This window comes from Schistocerca americana, chromosome 8, assembly GCF_021461395.2.
Source record: "Schistocerca americana isolate TAMUIC-IGC-003095 chromosome 8, iqSchAmer2.1, whole genome shotgun sequence".
Lineage (NCBI taxonomy): Eukaryota > Metazoa > Arthropoda > Insecta > Orthoptera > Acrididae > Schistocerca > Schistocerca americana.
The window spans coordinates 516,840,556-516,862,087 of record NC_060126.1 but is presented as its reverse complement, the minus strand read 5'-3'; the positions used below and the strand labels follow the sequence as shown (position 1 = coordinate 516,862,087).

The 21,532-nt window shown below is 44.0% G+C and overlaps 1 protein-coding gene across 1 annotated transcript in view; it reads right to left on the bottom strand.

Moving 5' to 3' along the window:
* Positions 1–3,976: 3,976 nt before the first annotated feature.
* The window catches only part of LOC124545953 (T-box transcription factor TBX1-like), a 194,585-nt gene continuing 177,029 nt past the window's right edge, over positions 3,977–21,532 (bottom strand). Inside the window, exon 8 of the mRNA XM_047124916.1 lies at positions 3,977–4,263. Within this exon, the coding sequence (XP_046980872.1) occupies positions 3,977–4,263 (287 nt within the window). The remainder of the gene's footprint in view (positions 4,264–21,532) is intronic.

Here is a 21,532-nt window from a genome sequence, read left to right as displayed (position 1 = left end):
AGAAAATGTGGTATTGCCAGAGCGTAGTGAACAATCAGAGTTGTGTAAATTACTAATAGTCAGATGTGCGTTGTCCGTTTCCGTTGCGTAATATTCAAACATGAGAATAATTTGTAGCTTAATTGTGGGTACTAGAGCTCATAATCAGTCATTGAGAAATATGAATAAATCCACTCGCTTGGCAGACCACTCATCTTGCAGGCCTGACTGCTTGATGCCACAGTATGAGCAAGGCATGTGGGTGCCTCTCAACATTACACGTTGTTGGATTGTAAAATTTATTGAAAAGAATAACTGTAGAAACGTAAACGAACAAACCAATAATCATGTATAGAAATTAAGTTGGAATGTAGGCTTAAAACGTCAGAATTGACGGTAAAAGAAGAAATTGAAAAAAAAAGAGGTTTTGAACCTGTGCCACGCTGAATCGCTGCCTTGTTGCGTTCCCAAGGCGTAGTAACGCGCTTTTAAGTTATTGGTCATGCACTGAGGTGACAAAAGTCGTGGGATAACAATGTTCACTTATAGAGATGACATTAGTATTGCGTACACAAGGTATAAAATGGAAGTGCATTGGCGGAGCTGTCACTGATCTTCAGGTGATTCATGTGAAAAGATTTCCAAAATAATTATGGCCACACGTCGGGAATTAACAGATTCTGAACGCTGAATATTAGTTGGAGCTAGATGCATGAGACATTCCATTTCAGAAATTGTTACAGAATTGAGTATTCCGATACCCATAGTGTCTAGAGAGCGCAGAGAATGCCAAATTCCAGGCATTACCTGTCACCACGGACAACGCAGTGCCCGACGGCCTTCACTTAACGACCGAGAGCAGCGGCGTTGGTGTAGAGTTGTCAGTGCTAAAAGACAAGCAACACTGCGTGAAATAACCGCAGAAATCAGTGTGGGATGTACGACGAACGTATCCATTAGGAGAGGGTGGAAAATTTACCGTTAATGTACTATGGCAGCAGACGACCGACGCGAGGTGCTTTTAGTAACAGAACGAAATCGACCGCGACTTGGTCAGAGGAGTCCCGATTTCAGTTGGTAAGAGCTGATGGTAGGTTGCGGGTGTAGCGTAAACCCCACAAAGCCGTAGACCCAAGGTGTAATCGAGGCACTGCGCAAGCTGGTGAATGGCTTGGGCTGTGTTGACGTGGAATGGACTGGGTCCTCTGGTCCAACTGAACCGATCATTGACTCTAAATGGCTACGTTAGGCTACTCGGAGACAATCTGCAGCCATTCACGAACTTCAAGTACCCAAACAAAGGTGGAATTTTTATGGGTGACAATGCGCAGTGTCATCGAGCCTCAGTTGTTTGCTATTGGTTTGAAGAACATTCTGGACAACTCGAGTGAATGATTTGGTTACTCAGATCGCCCGACATGAATCACATTGAACTTTTATGGGACGTAATCGAAAGGTCAGTTCGTGCACAAAACTCTGCAGCCGCAACACTTTCACAGTTACGGACGGCTGTAGCGGCAGCGTGGCTCGGCACTTCTGCAGAGGACCTCCAACCACTTGCTGAGTCCATACCGCGTCGGGCTGCTGCACTACGCCAGGAAAGTATGACCCACACGATATTAGGAGACATTCAATGACTTTTGTCACCTCAGTGTGATTTATGTATTTCATTTGTTACTCGTCAAGCTCCGCAGGACCAAATTGAGCAGCGAATCTCCATGGTCATGTAAAGTGTCAGTACATGAAATTACAACATAAACGTAATAACAGATAAAAATAAATGTTCATGAACCTTAAAAAAGTCAGTCCATAAGTTTCAAGTAAACGCTATCAGCAATACAATAAAAATCAGCTTAATTCTTCAAGGAACTCGTCGACAGAAGTGATGGAGTGACCCATGAGCAAAGTCTTCAGTGTCGATTTGAAAGCGCGTGGATTACGGCTACGATTTTTGAATTCGCGTGGCAGCTTATTGAAAATGGATGCAGCAGTATGCTGCACACCTTTTTGCACAATAGTTAAGGAAGTCCGATCCAAATGCAGGTTTGATTTCTGCCGAGTATTAACCGAGTGAAAGCTGCTTATTCTTGGGAATAAACTAATATTGGTTACAAGATACGACAATAAGGAATATACGTATTGAGAGGTCAGTGTCAAAATACCCAGACTCGTGAACAGTGGTCGACAAGAGGTTCGTGAACTAACACCACCTATTGCCCGAACCGCCCGTTTCTGAGCCAAAAATATTGTTTTATAATGGGAAGAGTTACCCCAAAATATAATACCATACGACAATAGCGAATGAAAATAAGCAAAGTAGACTAATTTTCGTGTCGAACGATCACTCACTTCAGAAAGCTTCTGAATAGTACAAATTGCAGCATTAAGTCTTTGAACAAGATCCTGAACATGGGCTTTCCACGACAGCTTACTATTTATCCGAACACCCAGAAATTTGAACTGCTCAGTTTCACTAATGATATGCCCGTTGTGTGAAATTAAAACGTCAGGTTTTGTTGAATTGTGTGTTGGAAACTGTAAAAACTGAGTCTCTGATTTAGCGTCAGTTTGTTTTCTACAAGCCATGAACTGAGGTCATGTACTGCACTATTTGAAACCGAGCCAATGTTGCACACAACATCCTTTACTACCAAGTTGGTGTCATCAGGAAACAAATATTTTAGAGTTACCTGTAATACTAGAGGGCATATCACTTATATAAGTAAGGAACAGGAGTGGCCCCAACACTGATCCCTGGGGCACCCCCCACTTGACAGTACCCCACTCAGACCCCACATGACAGCCGTTATCGACATTGTGAATAATGACCTTTTGCTGCCTGTTGCCAAAGTAAGAGGTGAACCAACTGTGAGCTACTCCCAGTATTCCGTAATGGTTTAACGTCTGGAGCAATATTTTGTGATCAACGGAATAAAATGGCTTAGTTTAATCAAAAAATATGCCAAGCGTTCGAAACCTTTCGTGTAACCCATCCAGTACCTCACAGAGAAAGGAGAATATAGCATTTTCAGTTGTTAAACGACTTCTGAAGCCGAACTGTACATTTGATAGCAAATCGTGTGATATAAAATTATCAATTGTCCTTACATACACAGCATTTTCAATAACTTTTGCAAATACTGGTGGCACAGAAATAGGTGTAAAATTATCTACATTATCCCTTTCTCCCTTTTTATAAAGCGGCTATACTACTGAGTACTTTAATCACTCAGGAAACTGACCATTCCTAAAGGAAACATTACAAATATGGCTAAATACAGGGCTAACATGTGCAGCACAGTACTTCAATATTCTGCTAGACATTCCATCATAACCATGAGAGTCCTTAGTCTTCAGTGATGTAATTATTGACTCAGTGTCCCTCTTGTCTGTATCACAGAGGAGTATTTCAGACATCAATCTCGGAAAGGCATTTGCCTTTCTCGCTGAACTTTAATTCCTACTCCAAGTTTTTCTTTCGTTTCCTTTCCTGTTTTTTCAATGTACAGATTGAGTAACATCTGGAAGACTACAACGCTGTCTTACTCCCTTCCCAACTACTGTTTCCCTTTCATGCTCCACACTCTTAAAACTGCCGTCTGGTTTCTGTACATGTCGTGAATACCCTTTTGCGCCCTGTATGATTTCCTGTAGAAATTAAATTTTTATTCAATTCACGAGCAATGCACAGAAAATGATTGTTAAATACTGTACACATAGCTGATTTGTCAGTAACAGAAATATTTTTGTTGCGAACTGACTTTATATCGTCGACTTTGTGCTGCTGACCATACGACTTTAATTTTATCCTGTGAATTACGTATTCTATCTGCATACCACATACACTTTGCGTTCCTGATAACATTTTTAAGCACGATTACAGTACTGTTTGTAATGGGATACTGTAGCTCGATTGTGACTACTTGTAACATTTCGATGTAATTCCCGCTAACGTCTCGGCCCGTGTGTGTAGAGCCGAAGCTCTCCAGTGCCCTTCTCAGTCAACAGAGCGAATTAAAGAAGAGAAAAAGCGGCGGGTGTGTGCGGTATCGCGAGGCGACCCGGGCGCTACGCGGCCCCGGGTGGCCGGCTGTCTGGCTGGTGCGCTGAGCGGCACTCGTAAAGCGGACAGCTGCTCCCCGGCTCTTAACGTCCGCTCTGGCCGGCGCCACAAAGGGGGAGCCCAGAGGAGGACCGCACACGGCGAGGCGCTGCCAGCCACCAGCCGCCGCTGCTGCTGCTGCTGCTGCCCTCGGTACAGGCGGAACGTCCAGGAGCCCGAGGCTAATGGACAACGCAACACCTTACGCTGACATTATCAAGTTGGACGAGTCGCTATAGTCTGTCTGTAAACTGGAGAGCGAGCAGCGCTTTTGGTGGGGGAAGTGGCCTTTCCCGGGAGAACGCTGCCACCGGCCTACAGGGGCACCCAAACTCTGTTGCCCGTTACCTGCGCAGCGGTGTAGATCGGCGTGCAGTGATATACGTCGTTTCTCTTCGTGGGATTTTAGTTGCCAGTGTCAGTTAACTTTGTATACTTACTGATACACAGTAGAGCGTCGATTATCCGAAGTAATTGGGGGACATGGGTGTTCGGAAAACTGGTTTGTTCGGATAATCGAACTGTACATGTCTATTTGGCAAAAAGAAGCACTGTACAGTAAATTTATTCGTAAATAGAGGCATCTCTTTTAGTATTACAAAGTAACATACAAAGGCAACTTCAGTAGGAATATATAGTATGTGGCACAGTTTATTAAACAAAAATATATACATATTACACACGCATTTTGCATGAACAATACACACAGTATACAAAACGTTTAAAAAAATCCTTTATTCTGGTCTGTCTAAGCAAGCCTACACGCTTACGAGCAGCTAAGTCACGTACTTTTTTCATTACAGATATCTGAAACTGGCCACTTTCATCTTGGGCTTCAAACCATGGCAAGGCAGTATATAAACAAGTGAACGCCTCAGAAGCTGTTGGTATACTTTTCATCTTCACTTTCTGGAGCACTGATTGATGAGATGCTGGCGACGTCATCTTTATCAGTGACGACGTTTACAATCTCGCTGCCCTGCATGATTTAGTGTCCTGGATCTGCATCATCAATATTTATCTAGTCATGAAAGTCTTCTTCATCACATTCCTGGCAACCTATTTCTTTTAGCATACTGAGAATTTCGGACATATCATTCTGTTCGTCATTTTCAATCGTACCTTGTGAATTTTCTTGTGTGTCCAAAATTTTATTCCAGGCTTTCTTCAGATTCTTTTCCTTTACACTATTCCATGCTGCGCTGATCATGTAGGACGTGTCTTTCAAGTCAATATTCTTATGATTTCTTAAGAGACATTCTTCTCCATCCTCTTCTCTTACAATTCTTTCCTGTAATATCGTTTGAAAGTCTCAATAACGCCTTGATTCATGGGCAGTAATAAGGAGGTTACGTTAGGTGGAAGAAATATTACCTTAATGAACTCGTCTTTTTCGTTTAAAATATCACATGACGGATGAGTTGGTGCATTGTCAAGGAGAAGTAGTGTTTTCTCCCATTCTTTAGCTGATGAGCTTTTACAGGGGGTACGAAAATGTCCAGAAACCACTTCATAAAAATCGTGGGAGAGTGAGAGGTGCGAGCGAGTACACAGTTCGGTTAAGGGGTCGTTCGGTTGACCGACGTTCGGATAGTCGACGCTCTACTGTACTTCGATACAATCGTCTAGCATTGTAAGAAAACGTGCAGAATACGAAGAAGAGGAGGTATTTGCGGAGTAACAAGCGTTCGATCGTCTCTAATGTTAGTACAGTGTATGTTAAAGAGGCGACGCAAAAAGAACTGTTGGCTAATATTACCACTCCCAACCAAGCGGCTGCAATTCAGGCAAACGTCAGCCTCGCCCATTAGGACGCATAAAGAAGAAACGTGGAAATAAGCCGCATGGTTTACTGGAATCGCCACGAAGGAAATTAATAATTTTGTGAGGAAACCCATCGTTATAGACAGTTTCAAAATCACGTAAAACCTTTGATGCTGATGGAACACTAAATCTCTGTCTCGGTCACTATTCACCCGTTTCTAAGACATATTGCCTAAAACATGTGCGCAATAGCTATTGTAAACACTGCTGAAATTTCCTTCGAAACACATTCCCCGATTCTGGACTTCCAAAGCAGAAAGCTTGACATACGAGGTGCGCTTACATATTAACTTTTATTTTTTGGTAAGAACTTTATTTTTTAATCTACAGCAATGTTTTACTCTTCAAAATATTCCCCATTACATACTACACACTTAGCCGGCCGGAGTGGCCGTGCGGTTCTAGGCGCTACAGTCTGGAAACGAGCGACCGCTACGGTCGCAGGTTCGAATCCTGTCTAGGGCATGGATGTGTGTGATGCCCTTAGGTTAATTAGGTTTAAGTAGTTCTAAGTTCTAGGCGACTAACCTAAGGACATCACACACATCCATGCCCGAGGCAGGATTCGAACCTGCGAACGTAGCGGTCTCGCGGTTCCAGACTGCAGCGCCTAGAACCGCACGGCCACTTCGGCCGGCTCAGTGCTAGCAGTCATGGTAAAAACAATGTTGTAAAGTTATGTTTGACTAATATTTAATGTATCTGCATAATTATAATTGTTTTATATGTGTAGTAATTAGCAGTGTGAGTGTTGTATGAGTGAAGAAGAACAGAAGTAAATGAAAATTGTTTTGTTTATTCACGAAGTACCAGTTAAACTATACAGCGGATTTACTATAATTAAATGTGCAGTCAGTTTATGGTACTAATAAATCGTGAGTAGAACACAAATAATCGGTAATTTCAGAAGGAGTAATTTTAGATTTGACACTTTGAAACGTCCCCTTAGAAAAATTTATGAATGATGTGCTGGTAAACCCCTTACGTTACTTCATTTTCAAACAGCTGAGTAAAACTGAACGTATTCAGACATTTCTCTCTTTACGTATTCTGATCATCACTAAACTGACACACAATATTTTTAGCGCAACGCAATCTGACTTTTAATAATCCCTACAAAAGAATGGCCCTGACTAACGATAACCTATACCTTTCATGAATCACTTACCTCACAAAAATCTTCCTTACTCGAACCACTGCAATACAGCGAGCGCCAATACTGCCAGCTAAATAAAAGATTCTAACTACTGAAGTCACTAACTACTGATAGGCATAGTTAGCAAAAGAAAGATTTTGATAGAGAACAAACAATGTATTTACCTTAATAGTGTTCAAAAGTCATTATATATATATATCAGTTCATGATATCCAATATTACAAATTTACTGTCTCTGATAGACACACGTCCAGATCATCCGCTCTCAAAACTCCGCCATCTCAGTCCCCACATCCACCACTGCTAGCGGCTCACCTCCAACTGCGCATCGCTGCGTGCTGTTAACATCCAGCTGCCCAACACTACAATAGCAAACAACAATGCAAACCAGCCACAGACTGCACACAGCACAGCCAGTGATTTTCATACAGAGCGCTACGTGGCGTTACCAATAAAAAAACCTAAACAGCTTACTTACAACTTTTCTAAATTTATTTATTTAGCAATTGCCATAGAAAGAAATGTTTTACTATGATTGGTCATTGAAGTAAATCGCGGGTTAGCGCAGGATAATACTACAACCTGATTTGCTGTTTGTGATATCAGCCAATCAGAAAAATGCAGGCTCGCGCCAATCTATGCTGGGAACAAAGCCTTTGGTGTGATCTAAGTAAGTCGGGGCTGAGGGTTCGAACTAGTAAGATCTCATTTAAAGCAGCTCCGACGAAAGTACTGTAAAATCGCTGAAAAATGCTAATTACGAGTTCGCGAAGTAGTACAAAGTGTATTTAAGTGAGCGGTATAGTGGAAGTCGTGTGGAATTTCGGACGGAGTATCAAAATTATTGCTTTTGACTGTTAGTTAAAACCGTGTAGCGTGTTGTGCGATCTGAGACTGGAACAGGTGTTACGTGTAGAGCAGAGTGCACAACATTTGAGCGAGCATTTTCATAACTAAACGATCCAGTGAACACTTAACTTCGGTAACGGGTGTAAGTACCATAAGCTGGCTACGTGTGTGATTGTGGTGTGCGTGGGAACTTTACATTGTGTAGACACTTAGTACGGACTTGGCAGTACTAACTGTGATCTTTATCGTAAAAATACACCCGAAAATTTACATTGCCAAGTTAAAACTTTTATCTCAGTACTAGCCACATCCCGTTTACCGGACAATTCTATGTATGTTGCGACCTGCAATAGACAGTAGTGGTCTAGTATTTTCTGCTACAGCTTTTAGCTAGACAAATGAACATTGCTGGACATTGGCAGGGCGGTAAAAAGAAAAGTGCCGCGCCGCAGGCTCCAGTAAGCCTTATACGGAGAAGCCACGACGTTCGGATCAAGGATTTACTTCAAACTTTGTACACTTTCAGTAGCCCATTAGACAATATTCCGTCAGAACTATTGATAGCCTCGGCAGAGACAAAACTCTACCATCTCGTATGCAAAATGTATGAGACAGGCGAAATACCATCAGACTTCAAGAAGAACGTAATAACTGCAATTCCAAATAAAGCAGGTGCTGACACGTGCGAAAATTACCGAACTATTAGTTTATTAAGTCATAGCTGCAAAATACTAACATGAATTCTTTACAGAAGAACGGAAAAACTGGTAGAACCCGACTTCGCGGAAGATCAGTTTGGATTCCGGAAAAATGCTGGAACACGCGGGGCAATGCTGATTCCACGACATACTTTAGAGAATAGGTTAAGGAAAGGCAAACCGACGTTTAGTGGCTTTGTAGACTTAAAGAAAATTTTTGACAGTGTTGTCTCGAATACTGTCTTTGAAATTCTGAAGGTAGCACGGGTAAAATACAGGGCGCAAAAGGCTATTCCCGACATGTACAGAAACCAGACGGCAGTTATAAGAGTGTGGAGCATGAAAGGGAAGCAGTAGTTGGGAAGGGACTAAGACAGGGTTGTAGTCTTCCAGTTGTTACTCAACCTGTACATTGAAAAAACAAGAAAGGAAACCAAAGAAAAACTTGGAGTAGGAATTAAAGTTCAGGGAGAAGAAATAAAACCTTTGAGGTTTGCCGATGACATTTTAATTCTACCAGAGGCAGCAAAGGACTTGGATGAGCAGTTGAACGTAATGGACAGTGTCTTGAAAGGAGGAAATAAGATGAACATCAACAAAAGCAAGACAGGGATAATGGAATTTAGTCGAATTAAATCACGTAATGCTGAAGGAATTAGCATAGTAAACGAGACAATTTAGTACATGTATTTTGCTTTTTGGACAGGATAATAACTGATGATGGGCGAAGTAGAATATAGACTGGCATGGCAAGAAAAGCATTTCTGAAAAAGGGAAATTTATTAACACCGAATATAGATTTAAGTGTTAGGAAGTATTTTTCTCAAAGTATGTGTCTGGAGTGTAGGCATATATTGCAATGAAACATGGACGATAAACAGTTTAGACAAAAAGAGACTAGAAACTTTTGAAATGTGGTGCTTCAGAAGAATACTGAAGATTAGATGACTACATCACGTAATTGTTGAGGAATTGAGGCGGTACTGATTGGAATTGGGAACGAAAGAACATTGTGACAACTTGACTGCAAGAAGGGATCGGTGGGTAGGACACGATCTGAGACATCAAGGGATCGCCAATTTAATATTAGGGGGAAGTGCGGGGGTTTAATGTCGGAAAGGGAGAACTAGAGATGCAGAAGGCTGTATGTTGCAGAAGTTTTTCCGAGACGAAGAGGATTGCACAGAAAAAAAAAATGACGACAAGTTTCCGGAATGATGTACCTCAACGATGAAGATGATTTCACAGTAGAAAATTACTGTAATATTGCCATAAGTCTGTCACAAGCACTTATCAACTTTATCATTACAGTGTACTTCCTTATTATGTACGGTTCAACATAATGCAACAAGACAAAGAATGTGTCTTCGTCCGAGGTAGTTGACAAGTCCTTTCTTTTTCAGTTTTTAACTCCTTTAATCCCCGGTAGCTGAGTGGTCAGCGCGACAGAATGTGAATCCTAAGGGGCCAGGGTTCGATTCCCGGCTTGGTCGGAGATTTTCTCCGCTCAGGGACTGGATGTTGTGATTTCCTAATCATCATCATTTCATCGTCATCTACGCCCAAGTGGTTGAAGTGGCGTCAAATCGAAAGACTTGCACCCGGCGAACGGTCTACCCGACGGGAGGTCCTAGTCACACGACATTTACATTTTTACTGCTTCAAAATATTAACATGCGACATCGTTGCGCGTTTTAGAAGCCACTCTTTTGTCCGTCTTCTCCGTCCTGATGTTTTCTTTATGTAATTTGCGATATAATAGCACTAGGCACAATAATTACCTTACGTGAAGATTTACTTCATTTGGCCTTGGCTACAAAATACTCTGCACTCGTGGACTACTTATTCAGGAGTGCACGAGAGCTGCATTGCGGTTTGAAGGTGTAAATGCAAAATGAATACTGCAGGCGAACGTGCAGACAGATGTGCAAACACGGTCTGCCCCGACAAACTTGAGCGTGTAAAGGGCCCTTTCCTTCCGATTAGTTTTATGTTGCCGATCCAGTTGGAAGTGCTCCATAAGCACACGTTTAATGGATTTATCTGTCTCTAGAGACTGTTCACCGATAGTACAATCATATAACAAGACTTTCAGCGTGTTTACGCTCAGTACGCCATACACTGAAGAGACACAGAAACTGACACACCTGCCTAATATCGTGTAGGTCCCCGGCTAGCACGCAGAAGTGACGAAACACGACGTGGTAAGGACTCGACTAATGTCTGAAGTAGTGCTGGAGGGAACTGACACCATGAATCGTGATGGGCTGTCCATAAAGCCGTAAGAGTACGAGCGTGTGGAGATCTCTTCTGAACAGCACGCTGCAAGGCATCCCAGATATGCTCAGTAATGTTCATGTCTACGGAGTTTGGTGGCCAGAGGAAGTATTTAAACTGGAAACAGTGTTCCTGGAGCCACTCTGTAGCAATTCTGGACGTGTGAGGTCTCGCACTGTCCTGCTGGAATAGCCCAAGACCTTCGGAATGCAGAATGGACGTGAATGGATGCAGGTGATCTGACATGATGCTTACGTACGTGTCACCTGTCAGAGTCGTATCTAGACGTGTCCATATGACTCCAACTACACAGGCCTCACATTATCACAGAGCCTCCACCAGCATGAACACACCCCTGCTAACATGTAGGGTCCATGAATTCATGAGATCGTCTCCATCGCGTACACGTCCATCCACTAGATACAATTTGAATCGAGACTCGTCCGACAGGGCAACACTTCCAGTCATCAACAGTCCAATGTCGGAGTTGATGTACCAAGGCGAGGCGTAAAACTTTGTGTCGTGCAGTCATCAAGGGTACACGAGTGGGTCTTCGGCTCCGAAAGCCCTTATTGATGATGTTTCGTTGAATGGTTCGCACGCTGACACTTGTTGATGGCCCTGCACTGCAGCAATTTATGGAAGGCTTGTAAGTCTGTCATTCTGAACGATTCTCTTCAGTTGTCATTGAGCCCGTTCTTGTAGGATCGTTTTCCGGCCACAGCGATGACGGAGACTTGATGTTTTACCGGATTCCTGATATTCACGGCACACTCGTGAAATGGTCGCGCGGAAAAATCTCCACTTCATCGCTACGTCGGGGGTGCTGCGTCCCATCGCTCGTGCGCCGACTGTAATACCACTTTCAAACTCACTTAAATCTTGATAACCTGCCATTGTAGCAGCAGCAACAGATCTGACAACTGCGCCAGACACTTGTCGTCTTATATGAGTGTTGCCGACCGCAGCGCCGTATTCTGCCTGTTTACGTACCTCTGTATTTGAATACGCATGCCTACATCAGTTACTTTGGCGCTTCAGTGTATTTGCGTACGTCGAGGGTCAAAGTGCCGATCTCTGCGCCAAGCGGTGATTCTCTGTCGGTGTTCCTGCATTCCAACACATTTATGTAGCGCTGCGACTTCTCTGATTGCAACAGAATCGTCCGACAGTATCCAATTAGTCATTCACGTTTATTGTGAATAGTAACGGTGCTATAACAGTCCCTTGGGGGTACACCTCCATTACGAGTGACGTGCTGCTAGGAATTCTTCAGTCCTCTAGCAAAGCTGGTCAGATATTCTGTACACTCGTATTTTGTTCATTACGAGAGGATCCGGAAGTGCATGGAAAGACTTCCGGGATGCAAGGCAGCAACATGGGTGTCCGGACCTACTGCTTTCCAGGTGTCTTGTCCATATTCCGCCCAGCTCCGCTCTGTTTTGCTAGGATTTTGTCTTGAATTCTGAAGTCAGTTTACGATTCTTTACTTCTACTTTGGTTATAATATCGTTCTCGATTCACTTTATGAATATTTCACTAGCATTCAGCGCTCGCGTCGTTAGTCTATTCTCCGCATTTCCACTGATCATTCGGTGTTACGGAAAATTCGCACCTCCAGTGCCTTCGCCATGTTCCGAACTTCCTTACTAACCACCGTGACAGAAAACATAGGGTCACAGCCTGCTAGGACGTAGATTCTACACTCCAGTCGTAGTCACCGGCGAGCATACGCTATATTGCAGAGTTCTCTGTCGGATTCACTTTGTAAAATGATGTAAGAAATTGTGTTCGTTTTCCCCACAGACGATACCATCAACGGCAAGGTTATATGTAACCAGCGTCATCTGATATTTGTTGATTTACTAAAAGCTATCGGTTCAGTGTCTCAATGAAGTCATCCAACGAAAAAAAAAAGAACATTCGTAAGGAATATCGAACCAAGACCAAGATTACGACTAGATTGGAAATTGCTTGAGAGACAAAAGACACCGTATTAGCCTTAATGGAGAGTCTTCTGCAGAGCGGGATGTAGTGTCAGCTATGTTCCGTTGAGTGAAATAATATCATTGCGGTTCATGTTATAGATTAAGGGCTTAGTGAAAAAAGGCAGCAAACCTCTGGCTGTTGGGGTGGAAGTCACTGTCTCGCCTGATAGCTTCTAAGTTTTGCTAAACATTGGAGCATACGCGTCCTGAAAATAAAACAAGGCATCACATTTCATTTTCTCCCACACTTTCTGTTCAGTCTCTGTTCACGTGATTATAGCTACACTTATGTTCAGAAAAAACAGAGCACCTTGACCGACTGGAGATAAGACGTTCATATTCAGAGGCCATGTACATTAGTATGTTCTACAGAAATGATTAGTGTTGTGGCTTGGCAAGACAGCCAAGCTACTATGATTGGTAGCCGAAAAGCACGCGTTTAAGCTCACGCAGGCTGGCGTGAGGTCTGGAACAGGACAATGTAATTAATATAACCAATAAGGTACGTTGCTGCTGGAATACTTAACTTTAATTCATAATTGGTGAACATCGTTCTGACGGTACATGCATCACAAGATAAATAGCAAATGATAATGGCGCCTTGCTAGGTCGTAGCAAATGACGTAGCTGAAGGCTATGCTAACTATCGTCTCGGCAAATGAGAGCGTATTTTGTCAGTGAACCATCGCTAGCAAAGTCGGCTGTACAACTGGGGCGAGTGCTAGGAAGTCTCTCTAGACCTGCCGTGTGGCGGCGCTCGGTCTGCAATCACTGACAGTGGCGACACGCGGGTCCGACGTATACTAACGGACCGCGGCCGATTTAAAGGCTACCACCTAGCAAGTGTGGTGTCTGGCGGTGACACCACAATTAGTATTTAAGTCATCTAAGTATAGCATGTGTCCTGTTGCCCTGATAACGTCTGCCACGTGTGACGGCATTAACGCGTAAGGCGCGATGGTATCCTGTGGTGTAGCCATCCATGCTCCATTCACCTGGTTCCAAATTCGTCTGTGGTGGTTGGCAATGGATCACAGCGCTGTATCTTTCGTTTCAACACATTTTCGATCGGCGACGAGTCTGGTGAACTGGCTGGGCAGCGCAAATGGCTGACATCCTGTGACACCAAGAAGGCACGTCTTCGTGCAGCAACACGTGATCGTGCGTTGTCTTGCTGAAAAATGGGGTTCGGTGTGTTGTGCAGAAGGGGTATGGCTGTGGCTCGCAGGATGTCAGTCACGAAGGTTACATTGGTCACAGTGCCCTCGACACGTACCAACTGTGATTTTTGGCTATAACCGGTAGCACCTCATACGATAAGGCCTCGAGTTGGTGCTGTATGTCTTGCGAGAATGCCGTCACGGTGATGCCACTCCCGCTGTCTACAGTGAATGGAAGCGTGACCGTCATTTTCAAACAGACGGAACCTGGATTCATCCGACAGCACTATCTAACGCTATTCCGGTCCTCGGTAACGTCGTTCCATATCCATTGCTGTCTAGTATATTTCTGCACATTCATCAAAGGCTGGTGGAGAAGTGCATGACGCGCACATAACCCATGCAGTAATAAACGGCGACTGACTGTCGCCTCTGGTAGCGCACGATGTGTTCCACTCTTGCGCCAGAGCCGAGGAGGACCCAGATATGTTGTAAGTAGGAGTAGGCTGTTTAGGTTTTCTCTATGTAAGTAGGCTGTTTAGGTTTTTTTATTGGTAACGCCACCTCTGTATGAAAATCACTGGCTGTGCTGTGTGCAGTCTGTGGCTGCTTTGCATTGTTGTAATACTCGCCATTGTAGTGTTGGGCAGCGGCAGCTGGATGTGAACAGCGCGTAGCGTCGCGCAGTTGGAGGTGAGCCACCAGCAGTGGTGGATGTGGGGAGAGAGATGGCGGAGTTTTGTAATTTGTCATGAACTGCTATATTTATATATGATGATATCAAGGTAAATACATTGTTTGTTCTCTATTAATATCTTTCATTTGCTAACTATCCCTATCAGTAGTTAGTGCCTTCCATAGTTTGAATCTTTTATTTAGCTGGCAGTAGTGGCGCTCGCTGTATTGCAGTAGCTTGAGCAGCGAAGATTTTTGTGAGGTAAGTGATTTGTGAAACGTATAGGTTAATGTTAGTCAGGGCCATTCTTTCGTAGGGATTTTTTTGAAAGTCAGATTGCGTTGCGCTAAAAAATATTGTGTGTCAGGTAAAGGACAGTCGTGTATTATTGTTCAAAGGGGACGTTTCAATGTGCTGCAGTGCCATTCGGAAGAGACGTCGACCCTCTCGGTGGGGTGGTCTGGTTGGTGCGACCTGACCAATCTCTTTGTGTTCAACGGCCTTCCGTGAACCATTCTGCACACACCCGTTGCACTGCCGAAACACTTCGTCCCACGCGGGAAGCAATTTCCTGGCTAGATGCATAACATTCTCTCACGCCAATAATGCGCCCTCTTTCGAACTCACTGATTCGACGGTACCGTTCGCGCATACTTCTGCGACATTCAACTATCTGGTACTTTTCTGAGATCATTGTCATGTACTTGTGCCTGATTTCCTTATCCAGAAGTTTCTACAGTCTTATCATCCTACATATGGACCTGACCTCCTGCACTTTCGGCCTCACAATACCAATTTCACTGCAGATTAAATAGTGATCAGTGTCATGAAAGAATCCCCTGAATACACGTGTGACCCTCACAGCCTTCCTGAATTCCTGATCTGTTATTATATAGTCAATTACAGATCTGGTTCCCCTGCCTTCCCAAATATACTGCACATCTGTTCGAGTCACATTGATCCATTGTACCTTTGGTTTACAGCGACAACGAGAGCCATAGGCACATTTTACCGGTAGATGATGTTGCGCCACGATATCGATGTTGACCTGAGACGTGGATGCCGACATGGTTTAAATGCTAATCATTTCTGGAGAACATACTAATGTACGTGTCCTGCGAATACGGGGCGGCACCGTATATGATTACCCTTAGCCCAATGTCGTCTTGCACAAATGTGCATGTACAGTTATACCGTCCCCGAGTGAAATATAAGAAATGACTTCAAAAAAAAACAGTATTTATAAAGAAGAGATATTTAAAAGATAGAATAATATGCATTTTTCTCATGTATCCGTATTATAATAATTTCTCTGTGTAAGTTACGAGGGCAAATAAATCAACAAAATTATCTAAAGAGACGACAAGATACGCTCTTTTGTTATTTTTTTAGTCGTCTTCACTTCTTCTCTTGTCTTGGTTGCGTGTAGACGGACATCTTGCGAGTGCTGGCAAATGTAAGCATATTTGTACTAATTAAGCAAATAATATATTGATTTTATTGTGCACTTTTAATTTGTAAGATTTGATCCCGATTTCATGTCCGCCTCCCTTGAATTAGCCTGCATTCGAGTAATTTGCAGTGCAACAATCGCAGCGGCCGATGCAGCCAACGACGCCATTATATGGCTATATTAACCTATAAAAATTAGCGGAAGCGATAAACTCGCCCGCTATTAACATAATATACATTTTTCTCCACAGCCACCCGACGTTGCAGAAAATGCGTAGCTTTAAGATTCTTATTTTGAGTACCACAGCCGAGAGCCAGAGCCAGGACTCCGACTACGACGCAATGGTTAACGGAGGTAAGAAAAAATACTCTCGCGCGTGTGTGGGCCGCAACTGTAATTAATAACTAAAGATTCTTTTTCTTTAAAGTGAGCTGACTAGCCGAGGAAATTAATATGAAAAATTTATCCCATTGTTCAACTTCATGTTTTAAGATTCAGCGAGTCTAACGTTCATTAACGTAATAAAATATTTCCACTGAAGATGAACATTGTTAAAAAAGAGAACTTCACAAAAGCATTTAGTTGTAAATCAAAATTGAATGAAATATCATTCTGATTAAGGCCCACCACATAAGTCGGCAACAATCACCGTTACCAATCAATTTCTGTAGTAAATAATAATCAAACTACGACGGCCGACGGACGCGAGACAGTATAATGGAAAGAATGAACTATTAAGTTTGTAGGTAATTTAAGGATGTACGGGGTACGAATTAGGCCCCACAGAGCTATGACTTGCGGCAGCAACAACATCTCTAACCTAGGTGGGCATCGAGCCAAACTCAGCTTGGATGAAAGACGTGGATTCATCATCAGGTGTTGCTTCATTTCTGTGGCGGAGCACATCAATGGTAGTGGCTGGCGAGCAGAGGCGTACCATTCTCTCGCCAATCCATAACCAGATGTCTTCAGTAGGTGACAGATCTGGAGAACGTACTAGCCAGGGGAACAATCGAAACAGCGCCTGTATCAAGGTAGGTCGAGACAGCAAGGCCAACACAGGTCAAGACAGCAAGGCCAACATGTGGTCCAGCGTTACGTTGTTGAAAGATAACGTCACGGAAATCATGAAGATTGGGTACAGCCACCTGCGTTAGTACGTCATGCACGTAATGGGAGTTGTCTGCGTTACTGAGTATGGGAACTAGAGTTTGATGGTATTGGGTACCCAATGACACTCCACACCATCATGCAAGATGCGGAGCGTCCCAGACCCTAGCGCTTCCTCCTCGGCACGCACCCTTCCGACGATTGTTGCAGGGCGTTTGCTTTCTGTCCGATGGAGCATAAAACGTGTGTATCTAGAAATGCCACCTGTCTCCACTCGTTGAGGAGACACCCTTGGCTCCTGTGGGCGGACACTTGTTAAAGACTAGTATGCGTATTCATCCGTTCTCATCTCCGCAGCCGTCCTTCAGCCCTGTCTTCCATCGCCCTTTCCGCACCACAGTCGCCTCCGCTCCGGTTCCGGATAGCGCCCTTTTGCCACGCACGATATGCAGTTTACAAACTTAGCCGTCTCCGAAATGCTTTCACTCTTGTCGTTAGAGGTGTGGAGAGTCCACGCCTATAGAGAAACCTGTTGAAATTAGGGATCCCTATAGTAGCACAGACGTTTAGGTGCTTTATCTATAGCTACGTGCATAAGGGCCTAACCATGGAGACAACGAGGTTCCGAAATTGGCAGTCAAATCAAATAACGTAATTAATAAAATTACGGCTGCCGGTGTTGACTTTTTTCATGTCTTCGACTAGCCGCAGTCCGAATCCATTTATAAAAAAGGGAACTATAGGAACTTGAACGCAGGTGGTGGTGACATTGATGTGACCTGATCCTCTGTCTACAGATCTACCATTAATTCTGCGCATGCGTTTCATAGGAATCTTAGTAACTTAAGTTCGATGTCTGTACTGAACTTCGCTTCAGGCTTTTAAGAGATAAACCCAAGGATATTTCGCTCGCTCATGACAAGTGTTATTAGGTCGGATGTCGCTATTACCTGTTTTTTTTTTTTTTTAGGAAAAGAAGGAATAGCCGCCTATATTTCTTAGGTTTAGGATTGCACCTGATTTTATTGCCGTGTCTATTTTAATAGATCATACTGAGGCAGCACTGGGGAATTACTTTCTAGTACGATAAACTGAAAGTGATCGAAAACATCAAATCTTAAGATATGACAAGCAGGAAAAGGCGATTTTTCACATGTTGAAATATTTTTCACCGACGAAGTTCTACCGTTTTTACCTCCTGGGACAATCTTTTTAATTTTCGTTCGTTGTCAGCGAAATTAAAATATTAATCGAAGATAAGTATTCTCCGAGCAACTGGTACCAGTACTTAAGTTTGCTTTTGTAAGTACTTTAAAATCTGGGATCTGTGTAATCCGGAGGAGAGGACCCAGATTGTCGGATTGTCGGATTCTGTCTGCAAGGTGAAATTACTCAAAATGACTATATCTGAGTTTGAGTGACAGCGCTGCCCCGCGCTACCGAATTTAGGCTGTTTGATTGATTTAGGGGATGGGACTAAGCAGTGACGTCATCGGTCGCATCGGATTAAGGAAGGATGGGGAAGCCTTTCGGCCGTGCCCTTTCAAAGGAAACACCCACGAATTTGCCTGAAGCGATTTAGGGAAATCAGGCGAAACCTAAATCAGCATGGCCGGATGCGGGTTTGCACCGTCGTCCTCCCGATTGAGAGTCCAGCGTGCTAACCACTGCGCCACATAGCTCGGTTGTACCGAATTTATGTAACACTCGTCTTGCAAACGTATGGCCAGACAGTCTCATATTTGGCCCTTTGTTATTAACCCGGTATATGTCCGCTTCGACAGCTGGGAGGTCAACACGGCGGACTACTAACCGAAGGGGCGCGGGATCGATTCCACCCGGGTCGGAGATTTTCTCCTCTCGGGGCTTGATGTGGTGTTGTCCTCACCGGGGACCACGAGAAATATGGGACTCCAAACGAATTTGTGACGTCACACTAGGCGGCTTGTCCGCCACATTTCGCGTGCGCTCGCCTCTGTGCAGGACACACGGGATATCGATACGTTGTTGAAATGTTGCCAACTGAAGGTCTTCACTTTCTCGTGTCCTTTCTAGAGCTCGCATGCATTTAAACTAGCAGCAAGAATTATTCAATTCGTCTTAAACAGCTACTCGCTCCTCGCCAAAGGCGACTGCTGTCATTCCTAAGACCTGCAGCATCACTTGCTGTGACGTTGGCGCCGCAGCCTGTCTTCCACGAGGGCCTCGTTCTCACGTTCGTATCGTCATAATTGACCATTCCACTACTTCGAGATGGCTGTATGGGCACGTTCCGGAAACCAATAAATTAGGAAGAAAAGAAAACATCCTTTATATGCCTCGATTTCTATAAACACAATCATACGCGTCTTACTGGTATGGTAATTACAGTAAGATCGTTGTGGTATTTCCCTGCGAAAAATAGTTGTTCCTCGTTTGACGAAATTCACTTGTAGCCATAACAGCAACGATTCAGCACAATTTCTGTTACTAATGAGTAATGTTGGAACCCGTCAGGCAATACGACTTATCTTAGAAAATAGATTAAGGAAAGGCAAACCTACGTTTCTAGCATTTGTACACTTAGAGAAAGCTCTTGACAATGTTGACTGGACTACTCTCTTTCAAATTCTGAAGGTGGGAGGGGTAAAATACAGGGAGCGAAAGGCTATTTACAATTTGTACAGAAACCAGATGGCAGTTATAAGAATCGAGGGACGTGAAAGGGAAGCAGTGGTTGGGAAGGGAGTGAGACAGGGTTGTAGCCTCTCCCCGATGTTATTTAATCTGTATATTGAGCAAGCAGAAAAGGAAACAAAAGAAAAATTCGGAGTAGGTTCAAAATGGTTCAAATGGCTCTGAGCACTATGGGACTTAACTTCTGAGGTCATCAGTCCCCTAGAACTTAGAACTACTTAAACCTAACTAAGGACATCACACACATCCATGCCCGAGGCAGGATTCGAACCTGCGACCGTAGCGGTTGCGCGGTTCCAGAATGAAGCGCCTTTAACCGCTTGGCCACACCGGCCGACTCGGAGTAGGTATTAAAATCCATGGAGAAGAAATAAAAACTTTGACGTACGCCGATGACATTGTAATTCTGTCAGAGACAGCAAAGGACTTGGAGGAGCAGTTGAACGGAATGGGCAGTGTCTTGAAAGGAGGATATAAGATGAACATCAACAAAAGCAAAACGAGGATAATGGAATGTAGTCGAATTAAGTCGGGTGATGCTGAGAGAATTAGATTACGAAATGAGAGTCTTAAAGTAGAAAGGAGTTTTGCTATTTGGGGAGCAAAATAACGGATGACGGTCGAAGTAGAGAGGATATAAAATGTAGACTGGCAATGGCAAGGAAAGCGTTTCTGAAGAAGAGAAATTTGTTAACATCGAGTACAGATTTAAGCGTCAGGAAGTCGTTTCTGAAAGTATTTGTATGGAGTGTAGCCATGTATCGAAGTGAAACATGGACGATAAATAGCTTAGACAAGAAGAGAATATAAGCTTTCGAAATATGGTGCTACAGAAGAATGCTGAAGATTAGATGGGTAGATCACATAACTAACGAGGAGGTACTGAATAGAATTGGGAAGAAGAGGAGTTTGTGGCACAACTTGACCAGAAGAAGGGACCGGTTGGTAGGACATGTCCTGAGGCATCAAGGGATCACAAATTTAGCACTGGAGGGCAGCGTGGAGAGTAAACATCGTAGAGGGAGACCAAGAGATGAATACTCTCAGCAGATACAGAAGGATGTAGGTTGCAGTAGTTACTGGTTGATGAAGAAGCTTGCACAGGATAGAGTAGCATGGAGAGCTGCGTCAAACCAGTCTCAGGACTGAAGACGACAACAAACAACAATGAGTAAACGTGTGAAAACAGGGCAAATAGGTGTACAGTTAAAGTTACAGGCTTAGTGCAGCCAATTACAGCGTCGCAGCAGCGTCACGTGACAAGTTGGGTTTGGTGTTGGCGACATGCCGTGCCCCCTCCTGCGCCATGAGCAGCTCTCCACCTGCAGGGATTCACACCGTTCGGTGCGCCGCAGGACTGGGGACGGGCTGCCGCGTCTCCGTGACGGCTGTCGTATAAATAGGCGGTCCAGGCCGGCGCGGCGTCTGGTCGCACCCCGGCGGCGCGGCTGCGTGGCTGTGTGCGCGAGGGTCGTTAGCGCGGCGCGCGCTAAATCTGCGGGCCTGACATTTGGGACGCGCGCTTCGCGCTCCGCCGCCGTGTACCGCGCGCCGCTACAAATTAGCCGCACTTCGCCTCACTTC